A 19,708-nucleotide genomic window follows, 5' to 3' on the forward strand; every position below is an offset into this window, starting at 1 on the left:
TAAGCCGAGGGCAAGAATGTTTAAAAGGTACTTCTCCAAATCAGAAATTAACCTTCTTGTAGTGCTCATATGCATAAAAGTTGACAGAAGAATAAGGCAGACGATGAGCAATAGTAACTAAATTTCCTTTCCAGAAAGCTCTAAATCCCTCTTCGTTGACAATTCGTGAAGCCTCATTCCATATGCTGGCATTCCTCAACGACGCGGCATTGGAGTGCATACCTTGAACCTGAAGACGTTGCATGAGTAAAGCAGAAAATACTAGACATTAGCCAGATAAACTCATTGTTGAAGAACACAGGAAAGAAGCCAGATACGGATCACATCAATAAATATTTATCCTCCAGAAATCATTTTCTTAGCAAAGCAAATAAACTTAACGTCAAATCAGGAAGAACTGAGAAAATGTAACAAGTTTTAACTGTAGGCTTTCCCCCTCCTTAATGAAACTACTAGTTTTTTTTTTTGGTTGGTCCCTCCCTCTTTCCTCCGTCTGGTCCTAAATCTTCCTCTTGAACCGAATGTCTGAGTGGTTGAAGAGTCCCACGAAAAACCCAAATTATTCTCCAACCGACATTACTCCCACGGAAACAAGAGATGCGTATGATTAAAAAAATGTTTATGTCACGAAAAACACAATTCATTTGGGGGCAATAATAGCAGTATCAGCATAGATTATACTTGAACATTTTCTGGGAAAAAACCGCACAGAAGAGTCAAATTGAAGGAATATAAACCAAGACAGCCTGCATAGCCAAAAGCAGAGAAACGAAAGAAAAATGCCAACCTGAAAGAGTATGGTCAGTCGAGCAAGCGGCGCTGTACAGGTCTTGCTAAGAGCACCGGCAACGCCCCCAGCAAGAAGCTGAGAAATAGTCCCAATGTCGGAACGTTGCTGCTGCGCCAACTTCATACACACCGCCACAACGGCAACACCTCCTTGACTTGAATTGATACCTCTTTTCCCCCTTTCGACCACTACCCCAACCCTAGTATCCGCTTGCATATCAAAACCCTCTTTGCTCTCCGTCTCTCTCTCTCTCTCTCTCTTTCTCTCTAAATTCCTTTTCACCACTTTTAGCAAATAAATGCCGCCTCGCTCGTGGTTCCGAAGAAATCAACCGCAAGATTTTGAACCTTCAATATCAAAAAAAGAAACACGACGTCTTCATGGTGCATGTACGTGCTTCAGAGGAGGTTCTCCTTCCTCGCATCCTTCTGCTCTAGTTTCTCAGCTTTTGAGCTTTTCAGCACGTTCCCCCATCCCTGCCGTGAAGTTTTAAAAAGCTCAGGAGGAAGAAAGAAAGAAAGCGGCTCATCCATACGACGCCGTTTCAAAGTCCAAGTCAATTCGAACGCCTCATCCCGTGAGACACGATTGGCCTATTAGGGGAAAAACGAACAGCTGGCGTTGCCGTACCTTAGTCTTACTGTCCTTCGACCTGTTCTCGTGTGATCGGTTTACCATAAAAGCGTCTGAAACCGCTTGATTTTGGGAGTCCCGTGAGATTTATGATGATAAATGGGCAAATCTAAATACGTGACCTGTGAGGAACACGAGCGTTACCGTGGGACGTGATGCAGGAGATAAACACAGGAGGAAAGGATAAACAGATTCTTTGTCCCCAAGAATATACCTGCAAATTGAGAAGAGAAGGGCGCCACAACTGTGGAAATTAACGTTGGCCAATGTCAGTTGAGCAAACCTCCTCTTAAACAGGCGACGCGTAAGATGCAATGTGTCGTAAATAAATACTTAGTATTACTTTAATTTACTATTGCTATTTTGCGAGGCCCACCGACTTACTTTTCTCGGTTGATATTTTGGTTGGAAAACTCACGAATCATGATTCCGCAATATAAACATTTTTCATATTTCGACGGAAATAAAATAAACTGTGAATTCCACAGGCTTGCCTCTTTTCTCCTTCTTCTTCTCTTCTTCTTCTTCTTCTTCTTCTTTTTTCAATGTCTTCGCCCTAAAATCTTCTATAAAACCCTCTCTGCGCCTACTTATTAAAAAACAAGTTAAAAAATAATTTAATTATAGTTTTTGTCTTGTAAGTAAATTTGGGGATGATATTAAAATAATAATCCTAGAATTAAAGAGAGAAACAAACAGTCAATTCCAATATTCCACTAGTTATACAGTGCTTCAAATCATTAATATAAGAGCTAATTGACTAATTTGAGTAAATTAAGAAAACTAATTAAGTTAGCTATTTGTAATAAATAGGTCTTATTTTTCCTAAAATATCTTTACTAATCAAATATATTGGTTAGAAATGTCATTATTATCATGATATCTTAGAAAATAATAGATAAATATGAGAGATAAAATGAATTTAGGTTTCATATTTAAGACCAAAATAAAAATCAAACAAGTTTTTATATTAAATATCGAATGTAGTATAAAATATTGTGAAGGATCTAATTGATATCCTCTCCCCAGCTAAAGTTAAAGGGTCGTTTTGTTTATTCGCATGCGTTTTCACACTATAGAAATCTGCCAAACCGTCCTACGTGCAAAATGAGAAACACGTCTTCCTTGATCAACTTTGCTTCTATTCTATTATATTTTCCCTATAGCATACAAAAGATTTATATTTTCCCTTTTCTAAAGGCGTAGTTCCATTATAACAGGTTTTCTTAGGACGCGATTATTGAATTAGATTTTAATATCTTCACATTTAATTGAGCGTACTTATCTTAAAAGGGTTTTCGATTGACTAAGAATTCACGAACCCACTTTTTTAGCATAAATTATTAGTAGTTTTTTAAAATTTCTTGTCTTTTAGCAGATAAACTAGTCACTTTGATTCTATTTGTTTTGATGTTAATATAAGATTCTTAATTCTATCAACTTTTATATATGCAATCAACATATAAGAAATGTATAAATCAACGAAATACATTAAATCTAGTTAGAAACCTTAACTTTTTCCAAAACGAAGTATAAACTCCCAAAAATGCCATTCATTTAACACTACATTATAAATACTCCTCCGATCTTTAATATAAGACCATTTAACTAATTTGATTAGATTAAGAAGGTTAGGTAAGTTTTATTATTAAAAAAAGTGATACATTTTCTTTTAAAACACTATAATCATATTTCTTAATACCCCCTCTCCCTCTCCCTCTTCTTCTTTTTATGGTTGAAGGAATATCCATAGGGGTAGTTTAGAGAAAATTGATAAATATGAGAAATGGTCTTATATTTAGAACCAAAATCAACTCAAGAATTGGTCATATATTAAGGATCGGAGGAGTAACTCACAATAAATGATGATTTTTTTAGAATAAAATCATTAATAAATTAAATAATTGTTTTCTTCAAAATATTGTATATTATGAATCATTAAATTACCACTCTAATAATATTTTATAAATCAAAATAGAAGGAATACAATAATAAAGATGCTTTTATTTCAGCAATAACGAGACATCAGTAACAATAATATATACAGAATTAGTCTTCTTCCAACAATCGATGATGAAATATCTTTTAAGGTTAAAAGAACTCTACACTTAGAATGATGCAATTTTGCCATTAGTTAACATATGTCTGATTCTAGCGTCCTTATGGACCTATTTTAAGAGAGGGGTACAGCTTCCTCATTATCCTAAAACTTAATACTTGTATGGAGTTACATATTAAATGTTTATAAGTATGTTCATATAAGTTAAAACAAAACTCTTCTCATATACTTATCTCGTATTCTGTAAATCACAATTAAAAAATTGCTTTTGAAGGATTCTATCGCATTGCAAACAACTACTTTAATACTTATCCGGTTCTTAATATAAAACCTATTTAACTAATTTTATTATATTAAGGAAGTTAGGTAAATTAGTTAATTATAATAAATATGACATGTTTTTCTCAAAACACCTAGAATCATCTTCCTTAATATCCCATCTTCTTCTTCTATTTGATTATAGTTGAGAGAGTATCCATAGGGGTAATTTAAGAAAATAATAAATATGAGAAATATGTCTTATATTTAAGACCAAAATTAATTTAACAATTAGGTCTTATATTAAGGACCGAAAGAGTATATTATAAAGTCAATCTATATCCTTTAGGCTTTAAATAATCTTCATTTCTTTACAATTGAAATCCTAAATTATATTAGATGCTCATATTAACTAATAAGCATGGGTGTTCATCTGGATTAAAATTAAATGATTTGGATTTGATTTAACTTATCTATTTTTAATATTTTAATAGATGTTGAATATAAATTAAAGATATATTTTAAGTAGGTTTTGACTACACTTGACTTGTATATAATGACACATCATTTAAAAAAATTTTATTTGGGATTTAGTAATTTTCAGATTTTTTGTGTGTGATTTTCCTTTTTTAAAAAAAAAATTCATTTGAAAATTAAAAACTTGGATCTGAATAGTTACTAGTTACTCCAATGACAAGCATTGCATATGGACACATTACCCAAGATTTTGCCATATTGAAGATAAGAAAATCACAATAATAATAACCGAACACTAAGCAGTAAACAATTGTCTAATAGACAAATATACAACTTGTACTTGGGGCCAAATTGCAATGAACAGGCTACTTTTAAGATAGTACGGCCCAAGGAGCCATAGACTTGAAGGCCAGAACATTAAGCATGCAAACATCTTAATATGTAATGTGTCCATGGAAGAACAATTCACCAATTTGAGGCAATTATATGTAGCACAATATGTTTAGCAGAAATCATAGGAGTCAGCTAAACTCTGGCGGCTTCATCTTCAACCCCATCATCAGCTTGCATTACCCTCCTCTGCACTGGTTTGTAAGTGTACCTTCGTGCCAACAACACGAAGCCACACAGATTCAGAGCACCTAACACAGCCAATAACCAGTAAAAATAGTCCAAACGACTCATATTTATATCCTTCCCAATCCAACTCTTTCCATTTTTCCCTGTAACATGATCCACAATTATGATCAGAAAGCTGCTCAAGAAGCTTCCCACCCCAATCACGCTCAGAAATAAAGCTATCCCTAAGCTTCTCATTGAGTCAGGAACTTGATCGTAGAAGTACTCTTGCAAACCCACAAGAGAAAATGAATCCCCAACACCTAGTAATAAGTACTGAGGCACCAACCAGAAAACACTCATCTTTTCATTCCCAAACATGGCCTTTCCTAGTCTCTCTTTTTCCACTAAGGCTGCAATAACCATAACTACAACAGAGAATGCCAAGCCAATGCCGATTCTTTGTAAAATGCTGATGCCTCTTTCGTTTTTCCTTACTCTCCTCAAAAACGGGACGATGATTCTGTCGTATATTGGGACAGATATTAAGGTTCCAATAGCTCCTGCGGCGGCCAGAGAAGCTGGTGGGATCTTGAAACTGTGAGTTATGTTGAGTTTCATGGAGTCTGCTTGCTTCACGAAGAGGGTTGTGCTCTGTGCTATGCAAAGTCCGTTTGTTAATGAAGTTAACCATATGGGAATCATACTAACGATAAGCTTTGCCTCTTCCACCCTCGTTAAAGTCGTAAGTCTCCATGGGTTAATGTCTCCCTGATCCTCATTCCTGTCTTCGATTATTGCAGCCTTGTCCAGACATCTGTTGATTCAATTATGGATAATTAATTTCTAACTAATAAGTTCATGAAATGTAAGAATAGTGGGGTATTGGTGTATACCTGAGCCTGTTGGTATGCCTTAGAAGCCTTCCCTGTGACTTGGGGACTTCATAAAACAGAGAAGGATTTGAAGGGCAGGGTAAGTTCCTTTTCCTTATTGCTGCAACTACCACCTGCAAAATTGGTGTCAAAGTGTTTCCTTCTGAGCTCCTGAACCTGTAAAATGGCTTTCCAACATAGAAAGCTATGATTGTTACGGCCATTAGAATAGTGAGGCCAAGACTCGCAAGTCCCCAGCTCACATAGTCTTGAACGTAAACAACCACAGTAACACCAAGCAGTAAGGCAAAGCACAGAGAGAAGTTCCACCAATTGAAGTAAGACATCTTCTTCTTCCTCTCTTCCGAGTGATCATCGTCAAATTGATCAGCCCCAAAGCTCTCTAAGCAGGGCTTGTATCCTCCTGTACCCAAGGAGATACAGTACAGGGCAAGGAAAAATACCACTTCATGAGCCTTCCTGGGCTTAACACACACCTTTGCATTATTCTTGCATGGCGTTAGACTTGGGATGAACAGAGACATAGTCAAGAGGCTTAATCCCTGGGTTCACAACGTAAAAAGGTCAGATTTTTTGAGGTGGGTTGGATTCAAATTGGCAAAAAGATTAGATTTCTTTTTGGTGTAAAACGAGAGAGTATGGGTTGGTTACCATAAGATACACGAGAGAAGAAAAGAGAACCATATGGAAGCGACCAGTGTAGGCATCACCGACAAATCCTCCAAGTAAAGGCATCAAGGTGGTTGTTCCCGCCCAGTAATTCACATTCTTTGCTGCTGTATTGAGGTCTTGGTGAATCACTTTGGTGAGGTATGTGATGAGATTCGTTGCTATCCCAAAGAAACTCACTCTCTCACTAAATTCAATAGCTGCCACAAAAGTCGACTCAAAATCACCGAACTATTGTTTCTACCTTCTACTAACTGAATATACGTACAATAACAGAGAACCATTATGAAATTTAGTTCGGTGGTACTGATAGCCATCTCCAAGATTAAGCGATTTTTGTCTGGATGAACCAAAAAAATTTAGCTAAAACCGAATACTCAAAATCCTCTAGTTTGAAAATGCAGGCTACAAACTGATATTTGTAGTTCTCCTTCAATAACAGCGAAGTTGGTCAGATATAGAAAGCTATTCAGTTTTCTGGGTTAATGGTCTGTGAAATGAGAAGAAGCATGTTTTGGCTTTAGATAGAAATGCTTACTGAGGACGAACGGGATAGCTTTCCAGACGCCAGTGGAAGCACGAAGAGGAAGTCTGCCTCTGTAATCCACAGAAGCATCGTGAACCCATTTCTCTTCATCAGTTTCTTCTCTGGTGCTCCTCTTTGCGTGGTCCATTTCTTGCTCCATCATCAGTAGTGAAAGATGCAGGGTAGAAAAAACCTCAGTGGAAAGGTTATGTTATATAGAAGAAGAAGACAAGGTTGGGTGATACTGATAACTACAGTTAGTTAGTCCCTTTGATTAGTTGCATTTTATCTGAAACATTATGCCCAATCATAGTCTCAAGGAATCGCCACTCATGTGGATTCTCCATTATCTTTGATCAAGAATAGAGAACCTTAAGGCTCTGTTTAATCAACCTCCCCTCCCCTCCGTTGAACCAACCAAAGCGTAAACCAGTGGGTTCATTATTTGTTATATTACTTTACTAAGCCCAGTAACTACATAGAAGTGTTGTTATCTTATACATGAACTTTTTGTAGGAATCAAAGTACGCACAAATGAACCAAAATATGTAGAGTTACAACAGATGGTGTTAAAGCAATGAACCACAAAGTGCTATTTCGCTTGGGAATAAACTTAAATGGACTTGGAATATACAGAGTGGAAAGCTTGGAGTTAAAGAAATAAGCCACAAAGCCTCTGGTTTTCACTCACAATTTTGCTTCCTGTCTCTTATTACTGTGAGCTGCCGCAGTAAAGGATTGGACTTGGGAGACTGTCAAAACTTTATGGATTGAAATATGAACAGTTTGAAAACTTTTTAAGTTTTATATGCATGTAGAGAGAGAGTAGTACAAGTTCGATTAATTTCTGGCCCTATATCTAACAAAAGATCTATGCTTCTCTCTTGGAACAAGGAGGTGTTTGGATGAAACCAAACCATGGTTTGAAAAATAGCTTCTGGAGAATAGATTTTGGGAAGAATAGATTTTGTAAAAAATGGATTTTGGAGAGAATAAATTTTGTAAAGAATAGATTTTGTGAAAAAATGATTCTGAGAAGTGAGAGTGTTTGAATAGTTGTTATCAGAATCACTTTTTATATATAGAAATTACTAAAAAAAACATAAGTTAATATGATAATTACATAAAAGATAGATTTTATGATATATTTTAATTTGAAGGAATAAAATTGTTAATAATATATTTTTTACCAACATAATTAATAATACATAAGATAATATAATTAATGAATAATTAATATGTGTATATATATTTATAAGATATAAGATTAATATGTTTATAAAAAATTAATTGAGAGATGTTAAAGTCATATTATTATTGAGATCTACTTTGACAGGCACAATCATACTTTTCAATTTGAGCCAGAAGCAGAATGAATTCACTTCTCCTGAAACTATAGTTTCAGATTATGACATCAAAATTGATGCTGTTTGGGTGAGATTTCACCCAAACTATAGTTTTAGGAGTCACCCAAACAGGTCCTAATGGGGGCGGGTTTTGCTGGCTTCAGAGGACAGAGGGGATCAGATTCTTGAATGGATTCAAAGCTGAGTTCCTCAAGTAGAGTAAGAGGGTACGACTAAACCATTAAGGAGACATAGCTACCAAGTCAAAATACGGTAGCTACACATGATCCAGATGGGCTATAATAATTATACGGATCTGTAGAATTAAATGATTGTTGGGGGGTAGATAGCACCATAATAAAGTAAATTTCACTTCTGACTAAAGAAGGACACGCGTTCCTTGCCTACAGAAGTAGATGGCCCAGATGAACAGAACTCTTTTTAGTCTCAAAGTTCAGATTCTGCAAATAAAAAAAAAAATACTCTAAAAAGGCTGTACTCATTCGGGGTTTGAGTTTAGATTTAGGCTCAATCACCAATATGCCATCCTCATATTAAAGCAAATAAGGAAGAATTGGTTAAAAGGATTAAATGACTCAGATATTTGGATAAAAACACTAAATGTGGAATGTTTTTGAAGATGCTTACAGAATCAGCTTCAACAATGATCAATAAAAATTCTTGAAGGTCTCTTGAAACTCATTGCAGATTTTAATTTTTTTTTAATCATTTTCAAATGCTCGTTCTTCTTTCTAAGTATTCAACCATTGTTCCGTAAGATAAGCTAACTTTTAATGAATACTGCGAAGAGGGAATCCACTCCTTGCATACAGCAAATTCAGAGAACAAATTCTGTTTCTCCTTGTTAGCGGATAAACCGATACATTGCTCTTTCTGCCGTGCTTTGTTTCTTACTCTTCACTGGTTTTTGATTTGATTCTTCGTGGATTTAATGAAAAGAAGAGAGATATTTTGATAACCGGAATCAACACATATATCCAGTTTCTGGACAAGTCTCCTTCTCAGAAATATGAAATTTATCCGCCTTTCATTTAGCATCGCTTCTTTGTCTTCAAAATGTTGACGTCACACCACAAGGTTGGCAAAAACAACACAAATCAGTTATTCAAATTGAAAAGGCTTTATATATATTCACTTGACATCAAATATATGAGTACATAACATCCTCGTTCACTCCCAACTTTGTTCCTATCCTATCCTATCCCTTACAAAAGTTAACAAATGATATATATATATATATATATATTATACTATCTCCGGTCATAATTATAAGACCCAGTTGACTAATTTGAGGAGATTAAGGAAGTAAGTTAAGTTAGTTATTTGTAATACATAAGTGTTGTCATTCCTAAAATATTCTTGCTAATTAAGTGTATTGGCTAAAACTATCATTATTAGAAGGACTATTTTAGAAAAAAATACATAAATATGAGAGACAAAATGGATTGGGGTTTTATAATTAGGACCAAACAAAAAGTCAAACGGGGTCTTATATTAAGGACCGGAGGTAGTATTATTTATGGTTAAGCAATAAAACATACTACAATACGGTCCAATATAAGAACTAATTTGACTTTTAATTTGATCCTAAACGTAAGACCACAATCCACTTTATCTCTTATATTTATTCATTTTTTTCAAAGTAGTCATTGAATAGTTACACATGTTAAGGGTTTTATCAGATGATAGTTCTAGCTAATACACATAATTAGTAAGGGTATTTTAGAAAAAATAATACTTATTTATTAGAAATAACTAACTTAACAAATTTTCTTAATTTATTTAAATTAATCAACTAGCTCTTATATTAAAAATCGAAAGTAACATAATCTTTCGAGTCAAGCTAAGTTTTGTAGCTTAATTCATTGATACTAAATACCGACTATACTGAATTAATTTTTATATTATGAATAGAAGAAGTATAATTAAATTATTAATAATATTTAGCGGATGCCCACTATAATGTACGACCACGGATCCGATCATCCCAGCAACCCGGAGGGAGTGGACGATTTCTTTTCATTTAATTAAAAAATGATCCCTAGATACCTATAGGCTTCTATTTAATGTTATGAAATTGGAAAATTAACAAATAAAGACCGCCTAATATGTAAAATTATTGTTTGGGACTCTTCATTTAGAAAATAGCAAATAAAGATCCGGTCTCATATTGTAAATATGAAATCTTGGTAAAATGTCTGAAATCACAACTCAAGTATACCAAATGACAAATTGACTATGAGAAATGACAAGTCCATTTTAGCGAATGACAACTTCAGTAAACCAAATCACAATTTGGCTGAGGGTATGTCAAATAACAAGTTGACTATGAGAAATGACAAGTTCACTTTAGCGAATGACAATTTCAGTAGATTAGATCACAACTTGACTGAGGGGCATTTCAGACATTTCGTCAAGATTTCATATTTGCAATATGAGACCGAGTCATTTCAAATTGAGGGTCTCAAATCATAATTTTATATATTGGGAGTCTTTATTTGCTATTTTTCCCATGAAATTCTACTAAATTGTCAATATACTAGTATTTTTTAAAAGAGACTAAATTATCATTTTTTCAAAAGAAAAATCTTTTTGGCATTCCGCATAAAGAGTCGTGTTTACAGCCATAACCACACCAACATAGCTTTTCGAAATGCATCAAAGAATATATGCATTAATTAAACAACACCATTTGCGAGAATCAGAATCCTGCATGAATTAAAATCCAGACAACGAATGAATTCATTTTGACTCTTCTCCCATGCTTTTGCAATCATTAAGACGACGCTGCCATTCTTGAGAGCCATCTATATAATGTTTGGTTTTGATGAAAAAGAGAAATAAAAAAGGTATGAAAATACTAATAGCATCATTATTAATTAATTATTTCGTTAAGTACATGATGCCATTAGTGACAGTGAAATATCATCTCCATAGATTAATCATGGGTTAAAGTTCAAATTTATCCTGAAAGTTTTCACTTAGGAACTCTAAGTATTGAGAAGTTTTTTTTAAAACAAACTTGTTTTGAAAGTTTAAAACTCTGACAATATTGTCTCTTATCGTGAAAAAACTAAAATTGAATGTTAAAATAGTGACATTAACCATTAATAATTTTAACGACAAAGGATGATATTGTTATAATTTTAAATCTTCGGGATAAATTTGTTTTCAAAAAAACTTCCGGATATCAACACTCTTGAGTAAAAATTTTTAGAGCAAATTTACACCTTAACCCATTAATCATTGAGTTTCAAATGACTCCATCTATTGCAATATTGCATTAGAGGATAATATTCTGGATTTCATGGAATGAATGAAGAGGCTAGATTTCCAAAATTGCCTCCACGTTAACTTTATTTTGAACGATCACCGAATTTTTTAAAAGTGATGAAATTATTTCTAGCTAACTTTTTCATCAGATGTGTCTGTGTCCTCTAAATAAAAATAATTCATTCATCTTAATTACATCATACAACTCAATACATGACTTTAATATTTTAACAAAAAAATAAAGCATAGAGATATTATTAAAAATTAAGCGGATTAAATATTTATCATCAATGGAAGAAATTGCAATGCAATTGTTTCACACAGTAATTTTCATACAGGAAATTAACTAGTGGAATAAATATTATACAAAGAATTAAGTTTTTATCAAAATGCATGCAGAACCTGTTTAACTTAAAGCTACTCCTCCGGTCCTTAATATAAGACCCATTTAACTAATTTGATTAGATTAAGGAAGTTAGGTAAGTTAGTTAATTATAAGAAAAGTGACACATTTTTCCTAAAATACCATAATCATATTTCTTAATACCCTCTCTCCCTCTTCTACTTGATTATGGTTGAGGGAGTATCCATAGGGGTAATTTAGAGAAAAATGATAAATATGAGAAATGGGTCTTATATTTAGGACCAAAACCAACTCAAGAATTAGGTCCTATATTAAGGACCGGAGGAGTAATATGTTATGTCATCATACTACCTCCACTCCTTAATATAAGACTTTGTTTGATTCTTATTTTTGTCTTAAATATAAAATTCCAATTTACTTTGTTTATTATATTTATGTATTTTTTCAAAGTAGTCATTCTGACAATGGTAGTTCTAGTCAATACACTTGATTAGCAAGGATATTTTAGAAAAGACAATACTTATTTATTACAAATAACTAACTTAACTTTTTTTCTTAATATCTTCAAATTAGTTAGCTAGCTCTTATAATTAGGATCGGAGATAGTAATTTCTTTTTTCATTTCCTTTTTAATTTGTTTAAAAAGTGTTTTCAATATGTCAAACTAGTGACCGTTTAAGAGGAGCCAAGTATGTCGTCCGAGATCCTAATCTTCATCATTAGATTAGGAGAAGGAATCCTAATCTTAAACGTATCAAACATATAAACTAATTAAATTTGAGAAATATTCTAGCCTAAATCATAGTGTGTATGATAATGATACTCTTTTTCCTTTTTTCGCTAAAAAGAGGCATTATGGGGCATAACAAAAATGAGCTCTAAATTCTAAACATTTCGAAACATGCTCGAATACTTTTTATTGATGTACTACTTTCTGTCCTAATTATAAGAGTTAGTTAACTAATTTGAGAAAATTAAAAAAACAAGTTAAGTTAGTTATTTGTAATAAATTAGTACTGTCTTTCTTAAAATATCCTTGTTAATCAAGTATATTGGCCAAAGTTACCATTGTTAGAAGGATTACCTTGAAAAATAATGTATAAATATGAGAGACAAAGTGGATTAAGGTTTTATATTTAAAACCAAAATAAAAGTCAAACAAGATCTTATATTAAGGACTGGAGGTAGTATAATTTATATTGACATCTTTGATATTGCAAGAATAATTCTTGTGTAATCTATTATATGACCTTAATTATTTTTAAAATTTTGCCCAGAAACCTCCTAAACTTAAATTTGAGCAAACAATCCCTGTTGCAAATAATCCTTGTTATTAATTAATATTAGTATATTATTTCACTAATAAAGCATCTACAAATTATTGACGTGAGTTGTGTACCATAGTCCCATTTATAAAATTGTGTGCGCAAAAGCCGTCGTCATGCTACGTTACATCAGCAAAATAACAAGTATTGTCTCTGGTTTTAAATATAAGATTTATCAACTAGTTTATAGCATATTTTAAACTACAAATTATATATTAAATATTAAGACTGGACAATAATAAGCGTGAGGAAGTTATATACATATATACTCTTCCGGTCCTTAATGTAAGACCCATTTAACTAATTTGATTAGATTAAGGAAGTTAGGTAAGTTAGTTAATTATAAGAAAAGTGACACATTTTTCCTAAAACACCATAATCATCTTTTTTAATACTTCCTCTCCCTCTTCTATTTGATTATGGTTGATAGAGTATCTATAAGGGTAATTTAGAGAAAAATGATAAATATGATAAATGGGTCTTATATTTAGGACCAAAACCAACTCAAAAATTGAGTCCTATATTAAGGACCGGAAGAGTATATATATATATGTAAAATTCTTTTTTTTTTTGAAGATTTATTATCAAGTTTTAGGCCCCGTTTAGGTGACACCCCAAACCATGGTTTGGGTGATAAGTCACCCAAACACCTGGTTTTGGGCAAACCATGGTTTTGGACAAACCATGGTTTTGGACAAACCATGGTTTTGGCTCCAAAACTATGATTTTGAAAAAAGCAGAAATTTTTTGCTTTTGGAAAAAAAAGGGAGAGTGTGAGAGCTTATAGGATATGTATCTTGTTATTTTTTTTATAAACATATTTTTTTATAAACATATTTAATCTTATATTTTAAAAATATATATACATATTAATTATTTATTAATTATATTATCTTATGTATTATTAATTATGTTAATAAAAAATATATTATTAACAATTTTATTCCTTCAAATTAAAATATATCATAAAATCTATTTTTTCTGTAATTATCATATTAACTTATGTCTTTTTTTTAGTAATTTGTATGTATAAAAAGTGCTTCTGATAACAACTATCCAAACACTTTCACTTCTCAGAATCACTTTTTTACAAAATCTATTCTTCACAGAATCTATTCTCCCTATAATCTATTTTCCAGAATCACCTTTTCAAACTACGGTTTGGTTTCATCCAAACACATCCTTAAACATGTGGACTCAGCTTCCAAAAGGTCAAGTTGTGAGCACGGCCGGCCAGGTTGTGATCTGGCTTGTAACTGGCTTGCTGTGAATGTAATGTATTGATTCTCCAACAGCTGATTTGATGGATCCATTTATTATCAAAAGAGAAAAACCTGACAAAGGGCTTGAGCTTCTTCATTCTTTTATTATTGGCAACTAAACCCATAAATATTTTTCGTCTGTCTCCACGTGGACCATTACTTTTTCTGGTGGTAAATATATTCAAAAGCATCGCTGCAAAGCATTACAATTATTCCATCATATTTTAAATAAAAAGGCTCATTGAAAATTTTTGAATATAAGAGTTAATTGAAATATTTACTTGATATTAAATATAAGACTCAATTCACTTTATTTTTAAATTTATAATTCTTTTCTTAAACTATCTTTGATCATTGCATATATTTAGAAAAGATTTTCATATGAAGGTAGTTTCTATTGGAAATGATTAAATTAGGCATTTTAAAAAACCAAAACATATATTTTTACTAATAATTAACTGAATTAAATTTTTTTTATAAATTATTTATTTAACTCCTTTATGTAAAATTATTAGACGAATTTAAAAAAAGACCAAAGAATCTGTGTACACATCCGCTTGGCCAATGAACCCAAACGTGCCCCGTCCATTGGAGCCTGGCAGGATACCAAGTTTGGTGCTAGCTCGTCCCATGTCAATTTGACACACCCATACATATTGTGTTTTTAATTAATATTTAAATATTATATAATTAATGTTAATAATTACTTTAAAAGAAACTAGCGTTGACTTCCTCATGGAATGCACGGGTAACAAATAAAAAACTCCTAATATGTAAAATTACAATTTGGGACTCTGAATTTGGAAAATAGCAAATAAGGACTGAGTCCCACTTTTACAAATATAAAATATGAGTAAAATGTCTAAAATACGTTTTAGTCATGCTACACTGCATCACCAAAATAATAAATACTAGGAGAAATCACAAAAAAAGACTTTGGAATTTGAAAAACACAGATAGACAAAACTACGCTAAAAAAAGAAACTAATATTGATATTCAGCTTGAGTTTGCTAAGTTTTTAATCAAATATTTCATGTCATTCTATTTTATATTCATATGTAACATTAAATAGTTCATTCTAAAAGTAGTTTGCATATTGAATTGATTTGTTAGAATTGCTATAATGAAAGGAAACTACTGATTACATTTAAGTAATTCTTCGCAATACCATTATTTATTTATAAATTATAATATTGCTGTGCTGATACTATGAAATGATAAAGATTTTATAATACAGTAAAAGAAAAATTGTAAATAAAAACCCCCCTAATAATAAGCTGTGAGCATGATTGGCCAGGTTGTGATCTGCCTCGTAACTGGGTTCTAGTAAATCTAATGTATTGATTCTTCAAGGGGTGGCTTAACGGATCCATTTATTATCAAAAGAGAAAAACCTTACAAAAGGCACGAGCTTCTTCATTCTTTATTTATTATTGGCAACTAAACCCTTAAATATTTTTCGTTCGTCTCCACGTGCACCATTACTTGTTCTGGTGGTCAGTATATACAAAGGCACCGCGGCAAAGCATTACAATTATTCCGTCACATTTTAAATATAAAAACTAACTGAAAGATTTTGAATATAAGAGTTAATTGGAATATTTACTTTTGATCTTAAATTTGAGATTCAATTCACTTTATTTTCAAATTTATAATTTTTTCCTTAAATTATCTTTATTGATTGCATATATTTGCAAAAGATTTTCATATGGAGGAAGTTTCTATTAAATTAAGTATTTTAGAAAAATCAAGACATTAGAATTACTCACTCGCTTGGCCAATGAACCCAATCTCGCCTCGTCCATTGGAGCCAGGGAGGATAAAGTTTGGTATCCTAATTATAAAACCTTGTATTCATCCTAACAATTGTTTTAAAAGAAATATATCATGGTTGAAGGAAATAGTATATTTTTTTCCATAAATAAAATTATGTTTGTACTACTTTCGGTCCTAATTATAAGACCTCATAGTTATCCTAACAATTGTTTTAAAAGAAATATATCATGATTGAAGGAAATGATATATTTTTTTTTCCATAAATAAAATTATGCTTGTACTACCTGCGGTTCTAATTATAAGACATTGTCCGGAGGTAGTATTAAGTTTTAATTTTTCAGAAAATTTTTTTATTTACCAGCTTGATCAGATGCTAGTCGAGCCTAACAGGCACTCGAGCTATACATTTTGCCGCCATGGGTGTTCATCGATCGAGGTCAAATCTGCTCAAACATGTATATGCCCCTTATGGAGACTGGAGATAGATCTTTCACTTCATCCTTTTATTGAACTTCAACAACTTTTTAAGTTCAGTGTTACCTCCTTAGTTGTTCATTGGTGTATCCACCGTTAACAAAGTACAAACAATATAAACAGCTACAACGCAGTCATTCCTGAATATATAACTAGCTGTTAAATAAATCAACAGAATGCACAACATTATGGATTGTTTGACCAATTCTTCTGAAGGAGAAAGATATCCCAGAACGTCTGACAGAAAAATCTTAGGTACATAAGATGAGTAAACCAATCATAACCATAAAGACGAAGAAAAAACTTTTGGAATCTGCACTTTTAGTCTCACATGCTCATATGTTATTTCAAGATTTGGTTTGGTTTGCTTAGTACTACTACTATTGTTTTAGATTAAAGTACCTAAGATCTCCTATTGTTTCATATTAGATGCACATCCAACAAGTTAGAATAAGCATTTTCAAGCATAGTTGTAATCACAAGTAACATCAGATTAAATAAAAGAAACGAAATATCTTATTGTGAATGAAAGAAGACAAAAATACGCAGATCAGAAGAGCCAAATGAGTGACATTGTTGAGAAACTATAGTTACATTGCTTCCAACTAAACCCCAACTGTACCAAATAACCTAACTCCGAATGCATTGCTGCTTTTCATAATTACTTCATTCCAAAGCGAAGACGAATTTGTTAAAACTGCCATGTTCAGCATATTCACTTGCGAGTGTTAAGAGACTAGTCCCCTCCCATCTTCCAGGAGAATAATATAAACGAAAATCTGGCGGCCGGTAGCAAGTATTCCTCATGTTACTAATTCATATAACTATATTTTTCTACGAGCAAGTTCACTCCTCTCCTTTTTTACACAGAGCTATCCTGTTTAATTTGAGCAACAAGATTTCTTTTCCACGTTACCTGACAAATTTGAGACATTTATGGTTGTCCCTTGAGGAAGGCCAGTGGAGGAAGCTGCTTCTTGTGCTGCCAGCGCCTTTTTACTCATAATTTGATATATATCCAATAATATGGTTTGGAATGCCTTCTCAACATTATGGGCCTCTAATGCTGAAGTCTCTAGAAAAGACAGATTCTCCTTCTCAGCCAAACTTTGAGCATCTTCAGTAGCAACTGCTCTTAAGTGATTCAGGTCAGATTTATTTCCAGCCATCATAATAACAATGTTAGAATCTGCATGGTCCCTTAGTTCGCGAAGCCACCTCTGCACATTTTCAAATGTTTGCCTTTTCGTTATGTCATAGACCAACAAGGCTCCAACAGCTCCTCTATAGTAGGCACTTGTGATTGCTCGGTATCTCTCTTGACCTGCAGTGTCCCATATTTGTGCCTTTACAGTCTTCCCCTCCACCTATGTCAACAGAAACATGGATTTCCTAACAATCAACTCTTTCATACAAAGTAAACCACAGTACCACAAATTTGTCCTCTACATTGTCTGAGTCATGCTGATTATAACTCATTACTCTTTACGAAGACAGACAAGTCTTTTACTAAATTATATTTTTCTTAAAATAAAATTTTTAAATAAATTCTCATACACATTTGTTACCTTTTAATTAATTGAATCGAATCAGAAAAAATTGCCAATAAGATTGGCTTGGACCACAATTTTTTTCTTTTTTCCTTTAAAGTTTCTGCAATCCAATGTGATCAGGCCAGGTTGCGGCCATCCCTAACAAGGAGAATGAGCGCTGATACCTAATAAGTTATGTGAACTTCATGAATAATTTTGTTTGGCGTTCTTACAAGACATCTTTCACCCAAGCTACTTAAAGTGCAGACAAAGCATTTGGTCATTACTACCAAGGAATTCTGAGATACGCCAATCATGAATAGTTTATTTAAATGTTTGACAAGTTCCATCAGCACTAGACCCTTTTTGAATATAAATTAAAGACAGAGCACCTACCGATGGAGACTAGAATGAACTAAAATGCTAGAACTTAAGATATCATACAAAAGTTGTAAACTGTTTTCTTATAATCTCTCCCAGTTAAATAATTTTTTCCTACTGGATGGTCTTAGTAGTACTACCTACAAAAGACATGGACAAAAAGTGATGACAAACAGTAAATATAGTAAATATAAACACTGCTGGAGAGCTCAAAGAAATTAAGTAACGGTAGTCCCAATTTTTTCACAGAAGAAAACTGTCATACATTACAGAGAAATCAGGAATAGAAATATCTAGTTTGCTCCATGGTATCAAGTGTACCTATCTGGCCACATCTATCCTTATATGTTGCATGCAAATGCAAAGATGATGAGTACAAGCATTCCAATTGATGTCTGTATAGTCACCATAACAGAAAAAACTCATCAGGTGTTCTACCAAAAAAAAGAAAAAAAAGTCATCAGGTGTTCATTATCCTAAAACCAGATAGAGATTCATTCACTCATTCAATTCTTTCAGGACCTAATTTTGAACCAGGTAAAGACTAATCGAAGGGGAAGATCAACAAGAACCCAGCACCTTTCATGCGAGAATCAACCGAAACGGAACTCGAATGACATGGAAGTTGATGTTATAAAACCAACCTGCAATGTCCTCGTAGCAAATTCTACCCCAATGGTAGATTTGGATTCCAAACAGAACTCATTTCGCGTGAACCTAGAAAGGATATTGGATTTTCCGACACCAGAATCCCCAATCAATACTATCTTGAAAAGATAGTCGTATTCATGATCGACTTTATATGCCATATTTCCAACACCCGATACCACGTAAAACCTGCCCAGATCTAAGCAAAATTAGCAAACACAAATTTGTCGACCAAAAACCTAGGATATACAAACACACGGCCGAAATTACATTCAAAATTCGACAACATATAAAATCCATTAGTTTGGCTGCAAGTTATCGTGATAAACAGACAGAGAAAGGGAAACGAACCATAAAAGACGGTAAGAGGCAAGTGATGAAGCGACGGTGAACAGAGGGAATAGAGATTGAAAAGAGTGGAGAGGTTACAGAGGAGTGC

General features: G+C 33.0%; 3 protein-coding genes across 4 annotated transcripts; all 3 read right to left on the reverse strand.

The window, feature by feature from the left end:
- Positions 1–52: 52 nt before the first annotated feature.
- LOC114753089 (probable mitochondrial adenine nucleotide transporter BTL3) lies at positions 53–1,006 on the reverse strand (the record flags this gene model as incomplete). Its single annotated transcript, XM_028941754.1, has 2 exons — positions 788–1,006; positions 53–229 (listed from the first exon to the last, which is right to left on the reverse strand). Coding segments are annotated over exons 1-2 (396 nt in total), but the record flags the coding sequence as incomplete, so codon positions are not given.
- A 3,496-nt stretch (positions 1,007–4,502) lies between these two features.
- On the reverse strand, positions 4,503–7,099 carry LOC114753093 (protein NRT1/ PTR FAMILY 5.6-like). The gene is made up of 4 exons (XM_028941757.1): positions 6,879–7,099; positions 6,323–6,540; positions 5,672–6,213; positions 4,503–5,592 (listed from the first exon to the last, which is right to left on the reverse strand). Exons 1-4 carry the CDS (start codon positions 7,027–7,029, stop codon positions 4,743–4,745), a joined length of 1,761 nt encoding a protein of 586 aa, XP_028797590.1. The 5' UTR covers positions 7,030–7,099; the 3' UTR covers positions 4,503–4,742.
- A 10,082-nt stretch (positions 7,100–17,181) lies between these two features.
- LOC114753099 (ras-related protein Rab2BV) lies at positions 17,182–19,708 on the reverse strand. Of its 2 annotated transcripts, none has more exons than XM_028941763.1 (3): positions 19,621–19,708; positions 19,266–19,458; positions 17,182–18,075 (listed from the first exon to the last, which is right to left on the reverse strand). In XM_028941763.1, exons 2-3 carry the CDS (start codon positions 19,428–19,430, stop codon positions 17,590–17,592), a joined length of 651 nt encoding a protein of 216 aa, XP_028797596.1. In that variant the 5' UTR covers positions 19,431–19,458; positions 19,621–19,708; the 3' UTR covers positions 17,182–17,589. The 2 variants fall into 2 exon arrangements, with proteins under 2 accessions (XP_028797596.1, XP_028797598.1); XM_028941765.1 differs by having other exon boundaries at positions 19,266–19,468.

This window comes from Neltuma alba, unplaced genomic scaffold (assembly GCF_004799145.2).
Source record: "Neltuma alba isolate B1F8T4 unplaced genomic scaffold, ASM479914v2 tig00007693_pilon, whole genome shotgun sequence".
NCBI lineage: Eukaryota > Viridiplantae > Streptophyta > Magnoliopsida > Fabales > Fabaceae > Neltuma > Neltuma alba.

Coding starts and splice junctions, on each gene's coding strand:
- LOC114753099 (XM_028941763.1), bottom strand. CDS start 19,430: ATGGCATATAAAGTCGATCATGAATACGACTATCTTTTCAAGATAGTA. Junction 18,076..19,265: donor TTGCTACGAGGACATTGCAG/GTTGGTTTTATA, acceptor CTGTTGACATAG/GTGGAGGGGAAGACTGTAAA.
- LOC114753093 (XM_028941757.1), bottom strand. CDS start 7,029: ATGATGGAGCAAGAAATGGACCACGCAAAGAGGAGCACCAGAGAAGAA. Junction 6,541..6,878: donor AGCTATCCCGTTCGTCCTCA/GTAAGCATTTCT, acceptor CTTTTGTGGCAG/CTATTGAATTTAGTGAGAGA. Junction 5,593..5,671: donor AGGCATACCAACAGGCTCAG/GTATACACCAAT, acceptor TTGAATCAACAG/ATGTCTGGACAAGGCTGCAA.